Raw genomic sequence first — 21,309 nt, 5'->3', positions numbered from 1 at the left:
CATCATTCTCTGTTTCCTCTACCAGTTCTCTTTGTCCCACCAATGCCGCCCCACACACCCAGCGGTCCTCTGGAATGACATGTCTCTCTTCGGGTGCTCCCTCCCCCTCCAAATATTCAGGTTTGCGTGAGAGAGCGTCCGCCCTAATGTTCTCTGGGCCTGGCACGTAACAAATCTCAAAGTTAAATTTGGAGAACTCCTGGGCCCATCTCACTTGCCGTTGGTTGAGCACTCGTGCCGTCCTCCAATACTCTAGGTTCTTGTGGTCAGTGCACACTTGCACCTTATGTTGTGCGCCAATTAGCAGGTGCCTCCATCTCCGGAACGCCTCATGAATGGCTAGTAGTTCTCGGTCATACACCGTGTAGTTCCTCTCGGATTTGTTCAGCTTTCGCGAAAAAAAGGCACACGGTCTCCACTCTGACTCCTCCTTCCCTGGCTGCAGAAGCACCGCCCCAATCGCTCTGTCTGATGCGTCAGTTTCCACTCTCATCGGTTTTTGTAAATCCACATGCAGAAGTTGTTGTTCCGAGGCGAAGGCCCTTTTTAGTTCCTCAAATGCTCGCTCCGCCTCCTCAGTCCAAACGAACTTCTTCTTACTGCTGAGACAGTCCGTAATGGGCGCCGTCAGGTGGGCAAAGTTTCGGATGAACTTACGATAGAAGTTCCCAAATCCTAGGAACCTCTGCACATCCTTCCTTGTTTTGGGTGTTTTCCATTCCAGCACCGCCTGGACCTTGCCGGGATCCATGGCCAATCCCTTGTCTGACAGGCGATACCCCAGGAATTCCACCTCCTTGGTATGAAACTGACACTTCTCCAGTTTCACCCACAGCTGGTTGGCTTGCAGCCTGCTCAACACTTCTCTGACGTCTCTCACATGCTGCTCCTCATTCTCAGAATACACCAACACGTCGTCTAAGAAGGCCACACAATTCTTGTAAAGCAAAGGCCCCAGGACGTGGTTCATAAACGATTGAAAGCACGCGGAGCCTCCTTGTAGGCCGAAGGGCATAACTAAATATTCAAATGCCCCCAAAGGGGTGAACATGGTGGTTTTCCATTCATCCCCCTTCCTTATTCGTATCAGGTTGTACGCCCCCCTTAGGTCCAGTTTAGTAAAAATCTTTCCCTTCCTGACCCTTGTCAAAATGTCGTCAATCCTGGGCATAGGGAAAGCCACTGGTTCTGACACTGCATTTAAGGCCCTGAAGTCACACACAAGCCTCGGCTTGTTCGTGTTTTTTTTATCCACAAAAAACACTGGGCTGCCCCCCACCGCCCTGGACTCTCTGATGAACCCTCTCTTCAGGTTCTTGTCAATGAACTCTCTTAGCTCCTGCATCTCTCTGTCTGACATGGCGTACAGCTTGCCTACAGGGAGCTGTGCCCCAGGGAGTAAATTGATTTGACAGTCAAAGGGTCTATGCGGGGGTAGTTGGTCAGCTTCCCTTTCGCTGAAGACGTCGCGGAGATCTGCGTATTGTCGTGGTACCTTCACGTTCTCCGTTACTTCAGTCCCTGCTAGGGTGGCTTGGGCCCCTGCCAAACCCTTTCCCTCTTTGCAGTGTTCTAAGCAATGTGCTGAACCAAAAGAAACCACTCTCTGATGCCAGCCCACCAGCGGATCATGTAACGCTAGCCAGCTCATCCCCAATATAATGGGAGCTCCTCCCAAGGTGGCCACATTAAACGCTATCAGTTCGGTGTGCCTTGCCACCTTCATTATCATTGGGACGGTCTGCAAGCTGACTTCTCCTCCCAACAGCTCCCTGCCATCGATCGTGGTCACCTGCAGGGGGTTGCTTAAAGGGATCGTCTGTATCTGGTGTTCAGCTGCAAACTCTTTGCTCATGAAATTGCAGGAGCTGCCTGAGTCCAACAGCGCCTTTATCTTTAGAGGGTGTCCGTTTGGCAGCTCTAGCGCCACTTCTATCACTAGGGCGGGTTTAGGAGGTTCTGGCGTGGGCACTTTCACTGCTCTTTGGCCTGGCTGCTGTGCCCCGACGGTGGCAGCCAGGCGTTGGCTTTTACTTGCTTCGGTATTTCTTCCTCTCTTCCCTCCACAGCTCCTACCATCCCTTGCCATTCCTTCCTCTGGGGGCAGACTCTGGCAAAGTGACCTGGCTGTTGGCAGAGATAGCATTTCCGGGCGCCTTTTCCCTCCTTCTTTCCCCCCTCACTGGGCTTTGAAACTGCGCGCGCGCGCGCTGTTCCGATTTCCATCGGCTCTGCCGGCGGGAAAGTTGGCTCTGGAATGTCTGGAATGCGGAACTCCTTCCAACGTTCCCCCTTCCCTTCCCGCCTCTCCAATGCTCTCGCCTCCTGGCGCGCTCCTATGGTCAGCGCTGATTTGGTCAGCTGGTCCATAGACTCCGCCCTGGGCGCCCGGGAAAGTTCGTCTTTCACAGCCGAAGAAAGCCCTTCTTCAAAGAGCATTTGAATGGGTTCCGCCGATAGATCCCACCCCAATTTATGGATCAACATGGTGAACTCAGTCCAGTACTCACGGACAGATCGGCTCCCCTGTTTGCAAGCCATTAACTGTCTGCGCACCACTCCCTGTTCAATATCGCTGGAAAACATCAGATCCATGGCGCGAAAGAACTTCATCGTGTCCTTTAGGACGTCACTATTCGCTGCCATCAGGGGTCTAACCCAGTCTCTCGCCCCCTTTTCAAGATGCCCAATCACGAAAGCCACTCGTGATTCCTCGTCAGGGAATTCATCAAACTGCAGATTGAGGGCATATTGCATCTCTGTCCGAAAGCCATGATAGTCTTTGGGCTCCCCCCCAAACTTCTGCACCAATCCTGGTACCTTTCTGACGAGCTGGGTGTCTTTCCCCTTTTTGTCTGCATCCTGAGCCCTCCTCTCCTCAAGCCTCGCCGTCTGCAGCGCTAGCTGGACCTCCAACACCCGGTACCTTTCTTCCAGGCTTGGACCCGCTCCAGCTCCTGCTTCTCCGGTTCCGGCTGGGTTGCTCATGATGCCTTCTCCTGCACAAGCTGCTCACGGAGACTGTCGGAATGCTGTGATGGGACGATGAGCTGCTTGTGTGTAAAATCCTAGTCCCTCAGAGTTTGGTCAAGTTTGCAAACCTCTGTCTGTAACGGAGCCCCTTAAACATGGCTCCGTCAGTCGCTGGCAGATTCCGACAGTGGTTGCTTTCGGAATCGCTTCCAACATAAAAGCTCCTTAACGGAAACACGTCTTCTGGACTCTCTGCGTGACAGTTTCCGGCGAGGAGTGGGTGTCCCTACAGGAGGTCCTGAAACCTCCCCACTGTTTTCGCTGGAAGTGTCTCTGAGCCATCCCTCCAGCTCACTTTCCCTCAGCTCAGCTCCTCTCCCCCTACTGGTTCCCTCTTCAGCTGCTGAGTCTCTCCCAACCTGTGTGAGCCCTTTCACTTCCCTTCCTTCCGATGGCAGTTCCCTGACACCACTGTAGGACACTTTTTAGACCTTCAAATACATTAAGTAGAATCTAGTGCAGGATTCAGCAACCTTTTTCAGCCGTGGGCCAGTCCACCATCCCTCAGACCTTGTGGGGGGCAAGACTATATGGGGGGGTATGAACAAATTCCTATGCCCCACAAATGACCCAGAGATGCATTTTAAATAAAAGCACACATTCTACTCATGTAAAAACACCAGGCAGGCCCCACAAATAACCCAGAGATTCATTTTAAATAAAAGGACACATTCCACTCATGTAAAAACACACTGATTCCCAGACTGTCTGTGGGCCAGATTGAGAAGCTATTGGGCGGCATCCGACCCACGGTCCTTAGGTTGCCTACCCCTGTTATAGTGCTTTAAAAGTAATCTTTCAAACAAACTTCTCCAATATTTGGAATAAAGTTGCATTGAAACATCAGTGTAACTGCCTTGACCTAGGGATCTAACATTAGAGGAATTAATCATGCAACAAATCCAAATTAGTTACCTTCTCAAGGAATGTATCTGCTAGGTATATCTGGGATTAGATTGTATAGAGAGGCAATTTTGTGCAGCAGTCAATATCAATTTGCACAGGAGTTTACAAAGGCTTAATAAAAAAGCACATAATATTGTTAGACACCACCCATATCTTCATGAGTAGTGTGAAATTTCAGAGGTTGCAGGCACACTTTACCCAAGGTCTGTGTTTCCTTTTGGACAATGCGGCACAGTGGAGGCTATGGTGTCTTGATGATATACTGTTTATTTACACATACAGTAGTACTTCGGTTTAAGAACAGGCCTGTTTACGAACGATTAGGTTTACAAACTCTGCAAAACTGGAAATAGTGTCCCAGTTTGCAAACTTTACCTCAGTCTAAGAACAGAAGCTGAACGGTGGAAGGGGACCAGTAGCAGGAGGCCTCATTAGGGAAAGCATGCCTCGATTTAAGAATGGCTTCGGTTTAAGAACGGACTTTCGGAATGAATTAAGTTCGTAAACCAAGGTACCACTGTATATACAACCTGAACTTAGATCAGGCCATCCAACTTTTCATACCAAGTGGGCCTCAAGAAAACTGTGACATAGAACCCATGGGCTGCACACCACCTTGTCACACACACATGGGGGGGGGGGTTGATGACCCCCCAGCCCTCATGCTGCCTTCCTAAAGCTGGCTAAGGAAGGCACCAGGCTTTGCGAAGGAGATTTAAGGTTCTGGCAGGGACCTAATGCCCTCCCACCTCCTTCCCAAAGCTGGGAAACCCCTAACTACGCTTTGGGAAGGGGGTAGGAGGACTCTAGCACCCTATCAGAGCCCTCACACTTTCTTCCCAAAGCCCAGCACCTCACCTACCTGGCTTTGGGAAGGCAGCATGAGGACTGTGAAGGGTAGGGGCATCCAATGCTGCTGATGGCCACGTGTTGGACCACCCTGGTCAATATAGAGGGGTTCCAACCATTATACTCAAAAAGGTCTCTTGCTTCTCCCATCAGCACAGCAGCATTTAGGTCCAAAACACAGAAAGCAGCCATATTCTTTCTCTTGTCTGTCTGTCTGTCTGTCTGTCTGTGTCTGTCTCTCTCTCTCTCTCTCTCTCTGTTACAATCAGCCTACATGCTGTCCCTGGATCCCCTTCTTCTTCCTTGTTGCCTCTAACAGACTGAAAAGGATTTCCCTGAGCCTACATTATCCAAACTGAAAACCTAAACCCCTTTTATCTCTGCCCACTAACACACACTGGAGGAGGGGCTCCATCCCCCTTGATAGCAGGCATTGAAAATGTCCTGATGGCTCAGCTTTTGATGAGTCACCACCCGTCTTTGTCCCCCTAATGATCCACGCTCAGCTATTCTTCTACCTACTGGTTTATGTGACTCTTAGAAAAAAAAAGCACACCTTAGCAGATTGAGTTAAAACACGTGATTTTAGGCTAGCTTTAGACTAACTAAGGTAGTGGTTTGTTAACAAACAGTGCATTTGTTCATGTCCTCTAAGATTTGTACATATTTTGGTTTTGGACTGCTGATTGTCTTCTTCCGTTGATAGAGCTACAATAGAAGAGGCATATTCAAGATCAATGACAAAGCTAGCCAAATCAGCAAGCAATTATTCACAGCTTGGGTAAGTTATGATGATTAAAAACAAAATAATTTTGTGCAGGTTCTAGAGGAGCTTTTCTGCCTTTCTCTGTATAATATAATACTAATACTTAATTATATTACAGAATTATCTGAAATGTTTGTGGATGTATACAACACTTAAAACTGAGCTCTGTATGTGTGTATATGGCTTTGGGAGCTTACTCCTTTTTTCTTTCTTTTGTGTGTGTTTTCTGAATAAAAACAAAAACCTGTGCATTTAAAGAAAATGCAAAACGTTTGTGTATTTTGCATGAATTTGCTGAAGCATGATATACCCTATGTATGGTAGAACTTGGGTAGTTACGTGTTGAATATGGGAATGAAAAGAATCTGTCCTACCTTACAAGGCAATAGCAATTATTATAAGATAAAGTATGTAAAGTGGCTGCTAACTATTAGCCAGGTAGCTGCCACATTCATTCAGTAGAAGGAAATATGTGAATGCAAACCTACTTCCTTTACTGAATTGAATTTGGGCAGCCCTTAGTAGCTTACAAGTTTAACCCATATGTGACTCTCTCTTTAGTGGAAATTTGACATTTAACTTCCTAGAGGAGTAATATTTTAATAAGTGCTCCATTTGAATGTTAAAAAAACCTAAAACATTGATGAGTTCTTCATCTAAACATTTGTAAAAACAATTGAAAGTTATTCACAGAGTGCCTCCCTGTAATGTCCCTGCCATTCCATTCTGCTATGCCCAAGGCCCCAACTGCCTAACTAGAGCAGGAGTGCCCAAAGCCCTGGTGGAGCATCATATTTTGCCAAGAATGAGATTTAGGACTACCAGGCCTAAAATTATCTGCAGGAATATGACACAATTGGAACCGAGGCACTGCTTGCCTCAGCTGTGCTTGTAAGCCTTTGACCAGGAATGAAAACTTAAAACATCCTGTTCAGTCAGAGCTCCCACATCTAGAGTAAATTTCTGAATTGGAGAGCATTCCTAACCCTGTTCTTGTTATAGTAAGTGAATTGTTTACTCCTACTAATTACCTTTTTTTGCTTCTAAACCAAGTAATTTTAAGTGAGTCCTGAATATGCATTGAGCAGTAATAAGAAGCTGTGATGACATTTGTCAACCCTTGAAATACAGGACTTAGAAATTCTTATTGGGTCATAGGGAATATATTTTTGTTGGGTCAACAAGAAAACAGAATAAAAGTAAACAAAAGTAAGACTCAATCAAATATCCTTAGGAGTTGCAATTAAAGAAAACCGTAGTTATTTATCATTTATTTTTTGCTTTCAAGCTATTTCAGCACTAAAACACCCATTTTCTCTCTCTTATTTGTAGGACATTTGCACCAGTCTGGGATGTTTTTAAATCATCATCAGAAAAATTAGCAAGCTGTCACTTAGAACTTGTTCGGAAGTTGCAAGAACTAATAAAAGAAGTGCAGAAGTATGGAGATGAACAACTAAAAGCTCATAAAAAGGTTGTGTATAGTCATTTTAATGCATTTTAATAACTTCAGATGAAAATATTAAATTGGTAGTGTTTAACACACATGTCATATTTAACAGACTAAAGAAGAAGTTTCAGGAACTTTGGAAGCAATGCAAAATATTCAGAATATTACTCAGGCCCTTCAAAAAGCAAAAGAAAACTACAATTCAAAGTGTGTGGAACAGGAACGTTTGAAAAAGGAAGGTGCAACACAGAGAGAAATAGACAAGGTAATGTTTCAAAGATTTAGCTGCCTTTCTTTATAGTTTAATAGTCTAACTGCACAGATAGAAAACATCCATACGACATTGCTGCTTTTAGTGTTTTTCAGCATAAAAAATAAGGATAATCAAAGGATGTCTTTTGCGAAAAACAAACAATAGTATGTTATATAATAGTATAAAGTAAGGTTCTGTTTGCTTATTGAATTAGCTTATGTCTGCACAGGTGCAACATTTTGAGATTCACTGAGGCTGTAATCCTAACCACCTGATGTAGATGATGAGGGTGGGCCAGGATGCAGCATAAGCTCCTCTCTGCCAGCAGAGAGTAGTGTCACTGAGTTAACGTTGCTGTGACAAATGCCCGAACACTGCCTGAGTGGGCAAAGTCTCCCACCAGTGGTAGCCAAAAGCAAGCCCTGGGGAAACAGCGTGTTCTGGTGGGATCCACTGGGATCCATACCACTGTAGATCCCTGAGGAGCTTAATCCTTTGGCTGCTTAACTTGCCAGCCCTGCAACTGGCCCAGCAAAAATACAAAAAGCTTCATCTTCCACCCTGACTGGCAGGAGCAGGCAACATTTTGGAGCAGTGGAACCACCACAGCATCTAGTCTTTGACCCCTGTTAGGATTGCCCTGCTCAGTTTTGTTCACTTGTTCAGTTATGTGTAGCCCCTGCTGAATTTACTGTGAGGAAAACACATTTTCCCCAACGCACCTTCTATTAGGCTATGTAATATGTCTCAGACTACTAAAAAAAAGTTACCATCCATTTTAATGTCTAAATGGATGTCTTAACATGGTCAGCATGCAGTAGACTCTGATGCCACAAGCAAGCATGATTACTTTCAGCTTGAAAAGTGTAGCGGCATTTGAATACGTAATGTATTTGATTCCTCTGAACAATTCAGTTTTCCACCGTTGAAGTGCAAAGGAGAGAATGATTATGGTAAATTCAACTTTGGGTCTAGTTGGAATTTTTCTTTAAAACAGGCATAGTGCTACACGGAGACTATGCAGTGTAACTGAGCCAATAAACTTGATTTTAATGGAAAATCTAATATATGTAGTGAGATTCAGGAAAGATTAACACCATAGTGTTCACTACTTGTTTATATATCATTAAAAAATGCTTTGAAAGGATTAGTAGAGAAAATATATTAAAATAGAATCATAGGATCATAGAATTGTGGAACTGGAAACGGATCCCAAGGGTCATCTAGTCCAACTCCCTGCAATGCAAGAATGTCAACTAGATCACACATGACGGATCGCTATCCAGCCTCTGCTTAAAAACATCCAAGGAAGGAGAGTCCACCACCTCTCATGGGAGTCTGTTCCATTGTTGAACAGCTCTTACTGTCATCTTCCTGCCATCTTGTTCTATGTTTCCCCTTCGAGTTTCAATAAACTCAAAGTTATTTTAAAATGTGTTAGAGATTACTAACAACTATGTTTTAACATTGCAAGGTGATATAGCAACTTAATTTCATGTGGTATGTTGTTTGCATGAGCCCTCATGTGGTAAGAACTGGAAATTACTGTGAGGGAGCAAAACATGAAATTGTAAGTCAGCTAAATTGATTGTAAAAAGTATGCCTTGTTATTTCTTCCTTCCCTACAATCATTATTATTTTATTATTTTATTTTAGGCAGCAGTAAAATCCAAGAAGGCTACTGATACATATAAACTCTATGTTGAAAAATATGCTGCAGCAAAATCTGATTTTGAACAAAAAATGACCGAAACTGCACAGGTAAACCTTCTTTTCAGTATCTGCAAGGCAAACACTATAATTTGCACAGTCTCTGCTCTTCTCATTTACAATTTTCCAAGGAGTCTGGAAAAAGAGAATACAGTCAGCAAATTAAATAAAAGTGTTCCTAATCTGCACAGTTGGCTTTAAATTCTGGGTTCAGAATTTGAACTTTTGTGTCAGGAAATACTTTTGGATAAGTTTTAAGTGCATGGGATAGAGAAACAACATTATACTCCCCCTGGCTAATTTCTTCTTACATAATGATTTGCTTCTTTCACCTGGATCAAATTTATTGTGGAATTTGTTGTGCTATTTGAATATTGCCATTTTAGTTTTGATATTAAACACTTAACTTTTGGTCCTAAAACTGTTGTTAATAAATAGAGAAATAACATAAACATGAAAAATATGTGAAGTATGCCTGCCATTTAAGGCAAGCTGAGAGCTTCCTTGGCAAGGAATGTCGTATTTGCAAAGCAAACAAACTGTACTGTGTTTGAGTTTGTGTATTTTAAGTGAGTTCTTTGTGTTGCACTAGAACAGAAGCTTCACATTGCATACTTGTTGGAAGATTCTTAATGCACATCTCTTTATTTTGATTAGATTTGGCATATCAATTTTTAAAAGTACGTTGGCATTTATAGGATTGAACTGAATATCAATATAATTGGGTCCATTGGAGTTGTTGGTGACTGCAACAGAAGGGCAGAGTAAAAAAGTAAAACAAACAAATAAAAAAGCGAGCTAATTATGGGAGCTCAGTGGACAGTTCAGTATATCAGTATTTTAAATCCAGTTTTGACTTAAGCTGTTTTAACTCTAAATAAGCCCTAAAAACAACACTTATTTGTTCTGCAGAAATTTCAAGACATTGAAGAAATGCATCTGTTCCATATGAAAGAGATTATAGAATGTTTTTCAAATACAGTCAAAGAAGTTCACTTACAAATTGGCGAGGTGAGTTTTTTATAGTAGCTCTTATTATTCAGGCTATAAATTAAGATGTATTTCATCTTCACTGAAGTTCATAGGTATCCAAATTTAGCAGGAGTTGTATTTAATTTGCTGCTGTAGGTGTGGAGGAAGATATGGGTATGTGATAAACTTTCAATCAAGTTTTATAGATTGTTCCTCCAGTACCGTATCTAGATGTAAAAATAATTTTGGTAATTATGTATTTCTAGGATAAGAAGAAATAAAAAGCACATTTGGGCCCATAGAGCTTAAGTCTGTGGGAACACCCCACCATCAGACCCTCGCTTTTCATAGTTACGGTTGTAAAGAGAGAAAATACATCTTTACAAAACTCTAGTTTTGAGGAGCTTCACTTGAGATGATGGAGGTTAACCTCAATGCAGCAGTGGTCTTTGTCTTGAGACCTCTGGTAGTGGGAAGCACTGGACACTACAATCTGCTATAGTTCACATGTTTCCCAGTATCTTTAGATGCCTCAGAACTGGGTATCTTCTGCTGCTTTGATGCTCCTTAAAACATTCACCCTTCCTCAGTGCAAGGGTCAGATTGGGAAAAGGGTGGGCTGGTAGTGGGAAGGGCTTGCGGAGTGGCACTGAGTCAAAACAGTTTCTAAATGGGTCCAAATTTTAGTGTGGTTTGAGTATAACTTATAATTGGCCCAGACAGGGAACTCATATATTCACAACTCTGAACACCCTGATCCAGAGATCTGGTGGTAGCATGAGAAAACAAATGTATGTGACTTAGGTTGTTGATCTTTGTTGCATGGGACAGGGACACTTCAGTCAATGTAGTGCCCTCCAGATGTTGTTGGAGGACAACTCCTGTCTTTCTTCAGCATTGGTGATGTTGATTGGCACTGATGGGAGTTACAGTTCAACAACATCTGAAGGGCACCACATTGGCAAGCTCCATTCTGGTGTATCTGGCATGGAGCATAATTATTTTGCTGTTACCAAACAAATTTACTTGGAAGTTGGTCCCCTTTTATTTACTATAAAAAGGATGCCCCTGAATCTAAATGAAGAAAACTCTTCGCTAGGCACAAAGTGGAAAATATATCTTTATTGACATTTAGCATAAATGAATCTTGTCTCATAGCTCATTTCCAGGAGTAAAACTTTGACTGCTGAATTTCCATACTGAATGCTTTTATCGTCATCTTGACTGTTTGAATTCTAAAACTTTAATTTTTTTCTTCATGTAATTAAAGAGATCAGTTTGCCCAACTAGGATCTAAAAACAACCTACCATAACAGTTTATATCTATTGTACCTTGTGTTCTAGTATTTTTATAGTTGTGCAGTATTCATTATACTATTAGAATGTTGATATGGCATTTTTGCATATGGTTAAAAAATAACACTAAGCAAAACTTATTTTTTATTCCCCAAATCGTTAGTTTGAGCTAAAAATACAGATATTTGAGATCAAAGGGATGGTGTTTATGATTTTGAAATTGTTTCTTTACACTTTTTTTGTTTTGGCCAAATTCTTATTAGGATTTAACTTAGATTGAGACATGGGTATGGTTTAATTTATATCACTGCATGTTTATATCAATTATAAACAGCTACCGTATTTTTCGCACCATAGGACGCACCGGACAATAGGACGCACTTTGTTTTAGAGGGGGGAGAACAAGAAAAAAAAATTTTCCCCCTCTCTGCCCAGCGCCCCTTCAGTGAAGCAGCAGGAGGTGCTGCACAGAGAGGGGGAGAACTTTCCCCCTCTTGTTTTCCCGCTCTAAAACAAGGTGCCGTTTAAGGTGCGTTCAGGCGGCTACCTAGGAAGCCTGGAGAGCGAGAGGGGTCGGTGTGCACTGACCCCTCTCGCTCTCCAGGCTTCAGGTTCCTTTCGACCTGCTCTTTGGGGCTGGCAGGGGGAAGCCCACCACCAGCCCCAAAGAGCAGGTCAGGGAGCAGCGGAAAGGTGCAGCGGAGAGGCTCCTGCCATAGCCACGTGTCACCTCTCCAGCCGGGAGAGGGTCGCAGGGCTATGGCTTCTTTAGCCCCGCGCGCGCTCTCCCGGCTGGGGAGGTGACGCGCGGCTATAGAGGCTCCTGCCATAGCTGCGCGTCACCTCTCCAGCCGGGAGAGGGTCGCGGGGGGCTGCTTTAGCCCTGCGCGCGCTCTCCCGGCTGGAGAGGTGACGCGGGGCTGTAGAGGCTTCTGCCATAGCCGCGCGTCACCTCTCCAGCCGGGAGAACGCGCACGGGGCTAAAGAAGCCATAGCCCCGCGACCCTCTCCCGGCTGGAGAGGTGACGCGCGGCTATGGCAGGAGCCTCTATAGCCGCGCGTCACCTCTCCAGCCGGGAGAGGGTCGCGGGGGGCTGCTTTAGCCCCACGCGCGCTCTCCCGGCTGGAGAGGTGACGCGCGGCTATGGCAGGAGCCTCTATAGCCATGCGTCACCTCTGCAGTCGGGAGAGGGTCGCGGGGGGCTGCTTTAGCCCCGCGTGCGCACTTTCCCGGCTGGAGAGGTGACACGGGGCTGTAGAGGTTCCTGCCATAGCCGCGCGTCACCTCTCCAGCCGGGAGAGGGTCGCGAGGCTATGGCATCTTCGCTCCATAGGACGCACACACATTTCCCCTTCATTTTTGAAGGGGAAAAAGTGCGTCCTATAGAGCGAAAAATACGGTATATCATGCTTATACTAAAAATGAAAGTGACCTTGAGGGAGACAGAATGTATTTCTATCATTCAGATTTTCTGAGTAATCCTAATATGTTTGGTATTGAAAGAGACCCTCAGTATGCCATTTGCAGACAGGTCTGGACCCAAACAACTTTTTTAAAGAAACTAAGTTGTTCATATAAGACACACATTTCAGGATCTTAGAGGGGCATAATAGTCCTAGCTTATTATATTAACAATACAGTGTCTAAAATCCAAAGACTGGCCAAGACATAGTCAAAAATATTGTGCTAGCTCTGTGATAATATTTACTTCAAACAGCTGACACCCCCCCCCAATCATATTACAAATTGCTTTTGAAACTAAAAGCAGTTTGCCAGTCACCATAGGGAATGTTTGAGGAAAACAACCCTAAGGCTTACAGAATTAGTTTTATGGTTTTTTGAGTCCCAGCCTGACACTTTTTACTTATAAGAGCAAGATGGGAAGTGTAATAATTGAACAATCCGTTTGTGTGCAAATTGCTGAAGCCCACAAAGTTATATTTATTAGTGTTCTTTTTCTCAAAGGTACATGAAGAATTTATAAATAACATGGCAAACACAACAGTTGAAAGTTTGATACAAAAATTTGCTGAGTCGAAAGGCACAGGCAAAGAGCGACCTGGTAAGAGATACAAAATAATTGATTTGGTATTTTTTTAAATAAAAGATTGCTTGATATTATCTTCCAGTGTTCAATGCGCATGTGCGCGCACACACCCCTCCATCTATGCTCCTCTTGAATAATTGATACTATGCATATATAACTGTAATTTACTGGCAGTAATGAATGCAGATATTTAGTTCACTATCATGACTCTTTTTTCTCTGGATAATGCCAGTTCAAAGGAAAAAAATGCTGTGGGGGGGACAACTGTGAAAAGGTGAATTCCATGCTGGGTATCATTAGGAAAGGAATTGAAAATAAAACAGCCAACATGATAATGCCATAGAAATCTAGGGTGCAAATATACTTTGATTACAGTGTATAGTTCTGGTCACCGCATTTCAAAATGGATATTGTGGAGCTGGAAAAGGTTAACCAAAATTATCAAGGGGATAGAGCAACTCCGCTATAAAGCAAGGTTATAGTTTTGGGTGCTTTTTGGTTTAGAGATAAAGTGAGTAAGAGGAGACATCATAAAGGTATATATGGTGTAGGGAAAGTGTTCAGGGATCCCCCCCCCATAAACCTAGAACTTGTGGACATCCAGTAACTGAATGTTAGAACATTCAGGACTGACAAAAGAAAGTACTTCTTCAGTTGGTGCATAGTTAAACTATGGCACCTGCTCCCACAATAAGTAATAATGGTCATCTACTTGGATGGCTTTAAGGATGTCTAAGAGGATTAGACAAATTCATCCAGGATGAGGTTATCAATTGCTACAAGTCATTGCTACAGTCGCTGACAATGGAAGAAGGGAAGAATTCTGTTTGGCTCAAGTCCTGCTTGCAGACTTCCTGTGGGCATCTGGTTGGCCATTGGCCTCATTCAGCAGGCTCTTCTTACATTCTTACAATATAAAAATAGTTTTGAAATCTTTTATTTCCAGTCAAACAAAGGTTAAATTCCTTCTATGTGACATTCAAACAGATTAAATTATTGATTCTCCAATCATATTCTTTCCTGTCTTCAGCTGTATTTTTTTATTGCCTAATTGTGTTATGCTTAAAATAGGCCATAAAAATTAATAGCTGTGTTCTGCAAACAGCTGCCAAGTTTACCATAATTGTTCTGCACTTGTTGCACAATATTTTTAAACCTTGTCACATTTGTTTCTAGGCTAGCATTCTGATGTTCTGCAGATCGGTTACATGTTTCCAAAGCATTAATTTCCATGACTAATGTGCATATATTACTTAGCATCATCTTATTTGATGTAGTATTGGAAAATCCCAATAGAGACAAGACTTCAAGGGCTGCAGTTTTGTGCCCATGTAGCTTGGGAGTGAGGCTTACTTCTGAATAAACATGTATAGGATTGTAAATCAGCTTCCAGCTGTCCTCATTCTAAAAATAGAAACCTATTTTAAAATTATTTTTTCTGGGATCATTAAATGCACATAAAATCCAAAGGAGGAAATGTTGTAGAAATGGCTGATTTCAACTACCCTGATGTAGACTGACTACATATATGTTCCAAAGAGGTAAAATTCTAGATACCCCAAATTACTGTATCTTAAAATGGTTGGTCATGGAACTGACCAGAGGGGCAGTGACCTTGGACTTAATCTTTAGCAGTATCCATGACCTGGCATCAGATATGTGTTGTTAAGTCAGTTGGGAGCAGTGACCACAGTGCTATTAAATATACATGTAAATGACTGATTGCTAAGAAAATTCAACACGGTCACGTTTGATTTCAAAACAAGAAACTTGTCCAAAATGAAGGGATTTGTAAAAAGGAATTTGAAAGGCAAAGTCAAAAAGGTAAATTCATTCAGATGCTTGAGAGTTGTTTAAAAGCACCATGTTAGAAGTCCAACTGGAGTGTATGCTGCAGATCAGGAAAGTTAGGAGGGCCAAGAGAATGTTAGCTAACCCTCATTTTAATTGAACATCATTGTATTCAAAGCAGAGCACAATACCTGTAGACACCATACATAAGTGCATGCACACAGCAAAGTTGATGTTGAATTACAATAAAATGCAAAAAAAGTTCAGCTTTGACAACTTAATCAGAGCTTAAATGAATGCAAAACAAATACATTGCAATTTATTTTTACAACCCCTGTAGAAATTCCAACCAGGAATTTACAGACCATATTGGCACCTGTACCAGACTCAATTAGTTCTCCCTTATTTTAAGGGTAATACTTGAATACACTTTGCCTTCTCAGCTTCCATATTTTGCTTGAATATAGATATGCCCACAGTGTATATTAAAGGACAGAAACGGTGTAGTCTCTGGTTTTCTGTGCTTTGTAGATGAATTGCTTGTGCAACGTTCTGCAGTGCTGCTTCAGTTTTTAAAAACAGGTATTGCTTTTTTTATTTTGGCAGACTGAAGTTACAATAGGGCATTATTTGACTGAGCAGATGAGTAGTGTAAATAGGAAAAGGAGAGAATCTCAGGTTGATAGAGTTGGAGGAAATCAGTTTTACTATTTCTTTTTTAATTCACTGGCAGTGTGCATGATGCAGTAGTTAAAAGTTGTGATTTAGTAGTATACATAAATGATTTACAAAACCCATGGCCTGCCCCAGCTAATATTCAAGGAGGTGAAACCTGTTGTGGTTCCTCACCTGTACACAACTCTTAAAGGTACAAGAACCCTGAACTCGTTTGCATTTGCTCTTATGCATGTATGTAAAACACATTCTAAAGTGCTGGGAAGGTTAGACTGTTCTGGTAGTTCAACTGGTTAACACTACTACGGAAATTATCAGAAGTGTGGAAGAGATAAAAAATGGGTATACAAGACTACAGTCATACCTCGGGTTACAGACGCTTCAGGTTGCATGTGTTCAGGTTGCGCACCATGCTGAACCCAGAAGTACCGTATGTTCCGGCATATAAGATGACTTTTTAACCCAGGAAAACCACCCCAAAAGTTGGGGGCCATCTTATACGCTGGGTATATGCGGAGCCACCTGTTGGGAAGGAGGAGAGGGAGCCGGTGAGCAGAAGTTCCCCTTCTGCCGTCGCTCCTCCTCCCTCCCCACGGAAGGGGACGCAGCCTCCTGTGACGCAGTGCGAGGCCCCGCCTCTTCCGTACCGGCACAGCGCGTGTTCGTTGGCCGCTGCTCTCTCCTCACCACGGAAAGTCCTTCCAAGTGTGGTGCTCACCCGCATGCCTGCTGCTGCCGTCATGGGAGCCGGATCCGGCCTCCGTTGTGGCCGCACGGGGCTTCGCTCAGCTCACGGACGCCATGAAGAGCCTGCTGCAGCGAGGTGGTGCGCTGCTTCGGCCAGGGCTCCAAAGAGCTGGGCATCCCCACAGGTGAGGGCGGCGGAGGCCAAACTCTATAATTCAACAGCAAAATTTGGGGGGGGGGTCATCTTATACGCCCAGTCGCCTAATACGCCAGAACATACGGTACCAGAACAGGTTACTTCTGGGTTTCGGCGCTTGTGCAGAAGTGCTAAATTGCGCTTTGCGCATGCGCAGAAGCGCTGAAGTGCGATCTGTTCATGCGCAGCCGCAGCACTGCAGGTTGCGAACGCTGCGGGTTGCGAACGTGCCTCCCGCACGGATCACGTTTGCAGCCCAAGCATCCACTGTACTAAGATACAGCTTGGACTTCAACAGGATAAACCCTTAGATTGTTTGCTTGGAGGAATAGAAAGTAGAAAACATACACAAGATTTGTATATTTTGAGTCTTAATCTTCTGGATAACAGTGGCATAATGTCGTATACTAAAACATCCAGTACATTTGTGGGTTTTAAAAGACATGCAGTACAGTTAAGGCCCAAGTTATACAGAACCATTATTTTCATTCTGCATTGTGTGAGTGGACTTCTACTCATTCCACTGGCCTTTAACTTCCTCTTGCCCTCCCTGCATTTTAAAAAACGTGCTCCAGAGGGTCCTCCAATGTTAAAGCAGATTTTGAGGGTGTGCAAGGGACTGCAAAGAGTAATGTGAATTCCCATTGTGTGTATGGAATTACATTACATATGCATATGGACAACTTTGGATACAACCCATAATATTCAAAATTATCCTGAACCTCATTGTTTCATTTTCTTGTTCATATATTGTTAGAATAACAAGATCTAATGCATCTTGTTTTCTTTGCTGATCACAGACAAGACAGAGCTCCAGCACTAGTTCTTTATTTCATGGGGAAATTGATCTGGATCCACTCTGGTTAAAGTTAGTTGTGTGATGAAAGTCAGTAATTGGATTTACATTAGTCATGATTGAACTGTTCTGTTGCAATGTGATTGGGTCATGACTAGCTGAATTGTAATCTAGGTATGATCATAGTGGTGTATGGTCAAATAATCTGATACATGGTCTTCCTCTTTAACATAGCATCTTGGTTAATTTTTGTTAGGACATCAATTAATAAGCATAAAACTAACCTTTCACAGCAGGTTAAAATCCTACAAAAACATGTCTAGGTCTGACCTGTCATACTTTGTAGCTCACAAAAATGTTTTGAGATTTATCTTTATTGTGTTTCCTTTTTTTTGTCTTTGGTTTCTTAATTTTCATTTTAGTACCATGAATTAATGTCATGGATATTGTTTGAGTGTGCTGATTGTATTGTGATCACTGACTCTCTGTAACCCAGGGAATATAACTTGGCATTGTGTTAAATTATTAAAATTCATTGTCACTGGACTTGTCTTGATAGAACCTTTCAGGTGTAAAGAATATGAAATGGAATTTTGTGAATTTGTCATGTATTTACCTTCAGTGACACAGGTACTACTGGCCTATTGTTGTTCTAAAGGGGAAACCCCTAAGTAATTGGACTGCTTTGATTTTTTAGTATTTCTGCAGTTAAGGCCAGTTGCCAATCATAGTAAATATTTGTAAACAATATGTACTGCATTTCTTTTCACATGCTAGATTTTTTGATTAACATGTTTAGTGACTTTGTTTTGTTGTAATGATGTGGAAGAGATAAAAATGCATCTTGTCTTTCCAAGTCTAAATATAGCCACAGAGTTATCTAGAGAGTGGTTTGGTTTTTATTTATCAGTCAGAAAAAGCTACTGTTGGAGAATATTATTGACTGACAGTTTATATATCTCTCATTTTCAATTTGAAAATTTGTTGGTGCTAAATATGAAATGGCATCAGATGTTAGCAAGGAAAAGATTGCTTGTGTGTTTGTACATACAAAATTGACCTTTGTGATCCAGCTTAACATCTAAGTACTAAGAGCAATCATTTGTTTTGACAGCAGAATTAATTGAGGCTAAAACAGTCGAAATTCCACTTGTATCAAGCTGTTCATTAGGAATTGCTCTCTGGCTTTAGTGCTGTCAGAAAAATAACCTGTTCTGCTATGATTAAATAGCAGAATGATGGTCGGTCCACTGCATTTGAGAAAGAGGTTGAATAAACTTTCTACTGCGGAAACAATTCAGAAGTGACACGCTGCAAGGGGGGTCAGAATGTGCATTGATATCCAGCTGAGCTGTCAACTGGCACTGAGCCAGACACGCAAAGCTTTGCCATTTTGAAGCAGCATGTGAGGCATATGCAGTTTTTTTAAAAATTGTCCTCCTTTCATGCATGATTTAATGCCAGAGGGGGAAAACCCTTTTGTTTTCATCTAAAACCAAGCATATTGTCGGCAGTTATATTTGCAACTACAAGTAGCTTTTTAAGCTTATGTCACTTTTAAATAGAGGCTACTTTTTATTATTCAATGTAACATTTTTGCAATATGTAAAAACCAATTTGTTGCAATTTAAGTTGGTTAGCATATGTTCCTAAGATACTCTCTTTTTTTGTTGTAATTTCCATTGTAAAGCTACTAAAATATTTTGAGAATGCATGTGTACTGTTTATATCTTACAAAGCAAGAATTTTCAACATACATCCTTTTTTCCTCCTTTCCTATTTAAATAGCCAACATACAGTATTTTCCACTTCATTCCTTTCCCCCTTTTTTTTAAAAGTTCCTTCAGACCCATGAGTGTGTAGCTGCTGTCTTCATCAAGCTTGGCTTATCCATTTCTGCAGAATACACACTAGTTGACCGATCATGACACTTTTCTCTAACTGGTTGACAAAGCATTTAACTGTTTTCAAAGCCATTAGTGCCACTTCACAGATTAATTAGGTGGCAGGTGACACTGTGACATGACTGGGTTTTCTTGTTTTTTGTTTTACTGTCGCATTAATCTCTCTTGAGAGATGAAGTGCATCACTGGTAACTATTTGTCTAGCATGCAAAAGATCAAAATAGAATTGGATGTACCGGTAATACTATATTTACTACTATTACTTCATCAATGTAGTTTCCAGTTCAGCTGAATTTGTCAAAGTGGTGTCAGCTATGTTTGTTTATCCTTATTAAATAATTGTGTTAACAGCACAATCATCAGACTCCTGATACTATATGCCTTATATGGTAATGGAAGATGTGATTTGCATTTATATGTATATTTCTTATAACGTAATACCATATGTTTAAGATCATGTAACTTCTTCTGGCTTCCTGCGGATCAGTATAACTAAATCAGTGGCAGGAAGCCTCTTTTAGGCCGCTGTTGTGGACTGGCTGGATTCAGAGGAGTGGGTGGGGGCACCAGTTGGGGAACCCCCAAGGAAGTAAGGCTTAGAGCAGCCTTTCTCAACCTGTGGGTCCCCAGATGTTGTTGGACCACAACTCCCATCACCCCTAGCTAGCAAGGCCAGAGCTCAGGGATGATGGGAGTTGTAGTCCAACAACATCTGGGGACCCACTGGTTGAGAGCCGCTGGCTTAGAGCCAGGGGATTGGTGGTGGGATGACAGTGAGTGGTCAGAGGGAGAAGAGGGAACAGACTGCAAGAAGGAGGTGTAAGATGCTGAAGAAGAAACAGGATTTAGTGAGCAGGAAGATGCCCAGCTCCAAGTGTCTATTCCATCTGTAGCTATGGTAGACTAATGCTTGGAGGCAGTGATGAATTAAAAGAGGGTTAATAAACTATTATTTAATCCCAATAAGATAGAGGTACTATGGATCAGCAGTTATGAAGTCTAGGAATTGAGGAGGTGGAGTATTTAGGATAGGGTAGCACCCAGCCACCCTCAGTGTAGCAGGTACATAACTTGTATCTATTTGAGCCATAGCTATCATTAGGGGCACAGGTGACCTCTGTAGCAAAGGACTGCATACAGTATACAGTGGACGCTCGGGTTGCGAACGTGATCCATGCGGGAAGCACGTTCACAACCCGCAGGACCGCATCTGCGCACACGCGAATTGTGATTCGGCGTTCCGGTACTTCCGGGTTCAGCGTGGTGCGCAACCTGAAATCGTGCAACCCGAAGCGTCTGTAACCCGAGGTATGACTGTATCTAGCTCTAGTTCATTCAACAGCTACAACCTTTCCTGGCCCGAGATAGCTTGCTATCAGTAACCTATGTTGTAGTGACCTTGCAGTTGGATTATTGCTATGAGCTCTACATGAATCTGCCCTTGAAAATGGTCCAGAAATTGCAATTAATGCAGAATGCAGCTGCCGGGTTGTTAACTGCAATATCCAGATGGGATCACGTAACACCTATCCTAAAAGCTCTGCACTGGCTGCCTGAATGCTGCCAGGATCAATTCAGGGTGTTAGTGATGGTTTAAAAAGCCCTATGTGTCTTGGGGCCCAATTATCTGGAGGAGCGCTTCATCTAATACCAGCTAATTCATTTCTTGAGATTGGTGCACTCTGTGTCTGTGTGTATACTCTTTTCCCAGTCTCTGCCAGGATTCTCATTAATCCTATTCTTAGGAGAAAATAGATTCATCATGGTGAAAAAGCCTCTGTCATGTGAAAAGTAGTGATCATTGTCACTGTTTTTTCACTGTGGCCAAAGCTTAGTGCAGTCTTAGGGATGAGACTCTGCCCTTCACCAGCCTTGGGAGAAGGGTGGGGGTTCTTTCCAACCTTAGGCTAAAGGCCCCTCCAGACTGGTGGTATTTTTGCAGATGTCTTCTGCAACATATAATTGACACAATAACAG

At 42.7% G+C, this 21,309-nt stretch overlaps 1 protein-coding gene across 1 annotated transcript in view; it reads left to right on the top strand.

Annotated features, from left to right (window-relative positions):
* Nucleotides 1-21,309, top strand: part of FCHO2 (FCH and mu domain containing endocytic adaptor 2) — a 68,883-nt gene that overhangs the window by 19,495 nt on the left and 28,079 nt on the right. Inside the window, exons 3-8 of the mRNA XM_080972545.1 lie at nt 5,495-5,569; nt 6,887-7,028; nt 7,117-7,269; nt 8,914-9,018; nt 9,880-9,978; nt 13,202-13,298. Of these exons, the coding sequence (XP_080828671.1) occupies nt 5,495-5,569; nt 6,887-7,028; nt 7,117-7,269; nt 8,914-9,018; nt 9,880-9,978; nt 13,202-13,298 (671 nt within the window). The remainder of the gene's footprint in view (nt 1-5,494; nt 5,570-6,886; nt 7,029-7,116; nt 7,270-8,913; nt 9,019-9,879; nt 9,979-13,201; nt 13,299-21,309) is intronic.

The sequence above is a fragment of the Podarcis pityusensis genome (assembly GCF_964106645.2).
Source record: "Podarcis pityusensis genome assembly, chromosome: 11".
NCBI classification, from domain to species: domain Eukaryota; kingdom Metazoa; phylum Chordata; class Lepidosauria; order Squamata; family Lacertidae; genus Podarcis; species Podarcis pityusensis.
The sequence above is the reverse complement of the archived record's forward strand: the minus strand, read 5'-3'. Positions and strand labels throughout refer to the sequence as shown.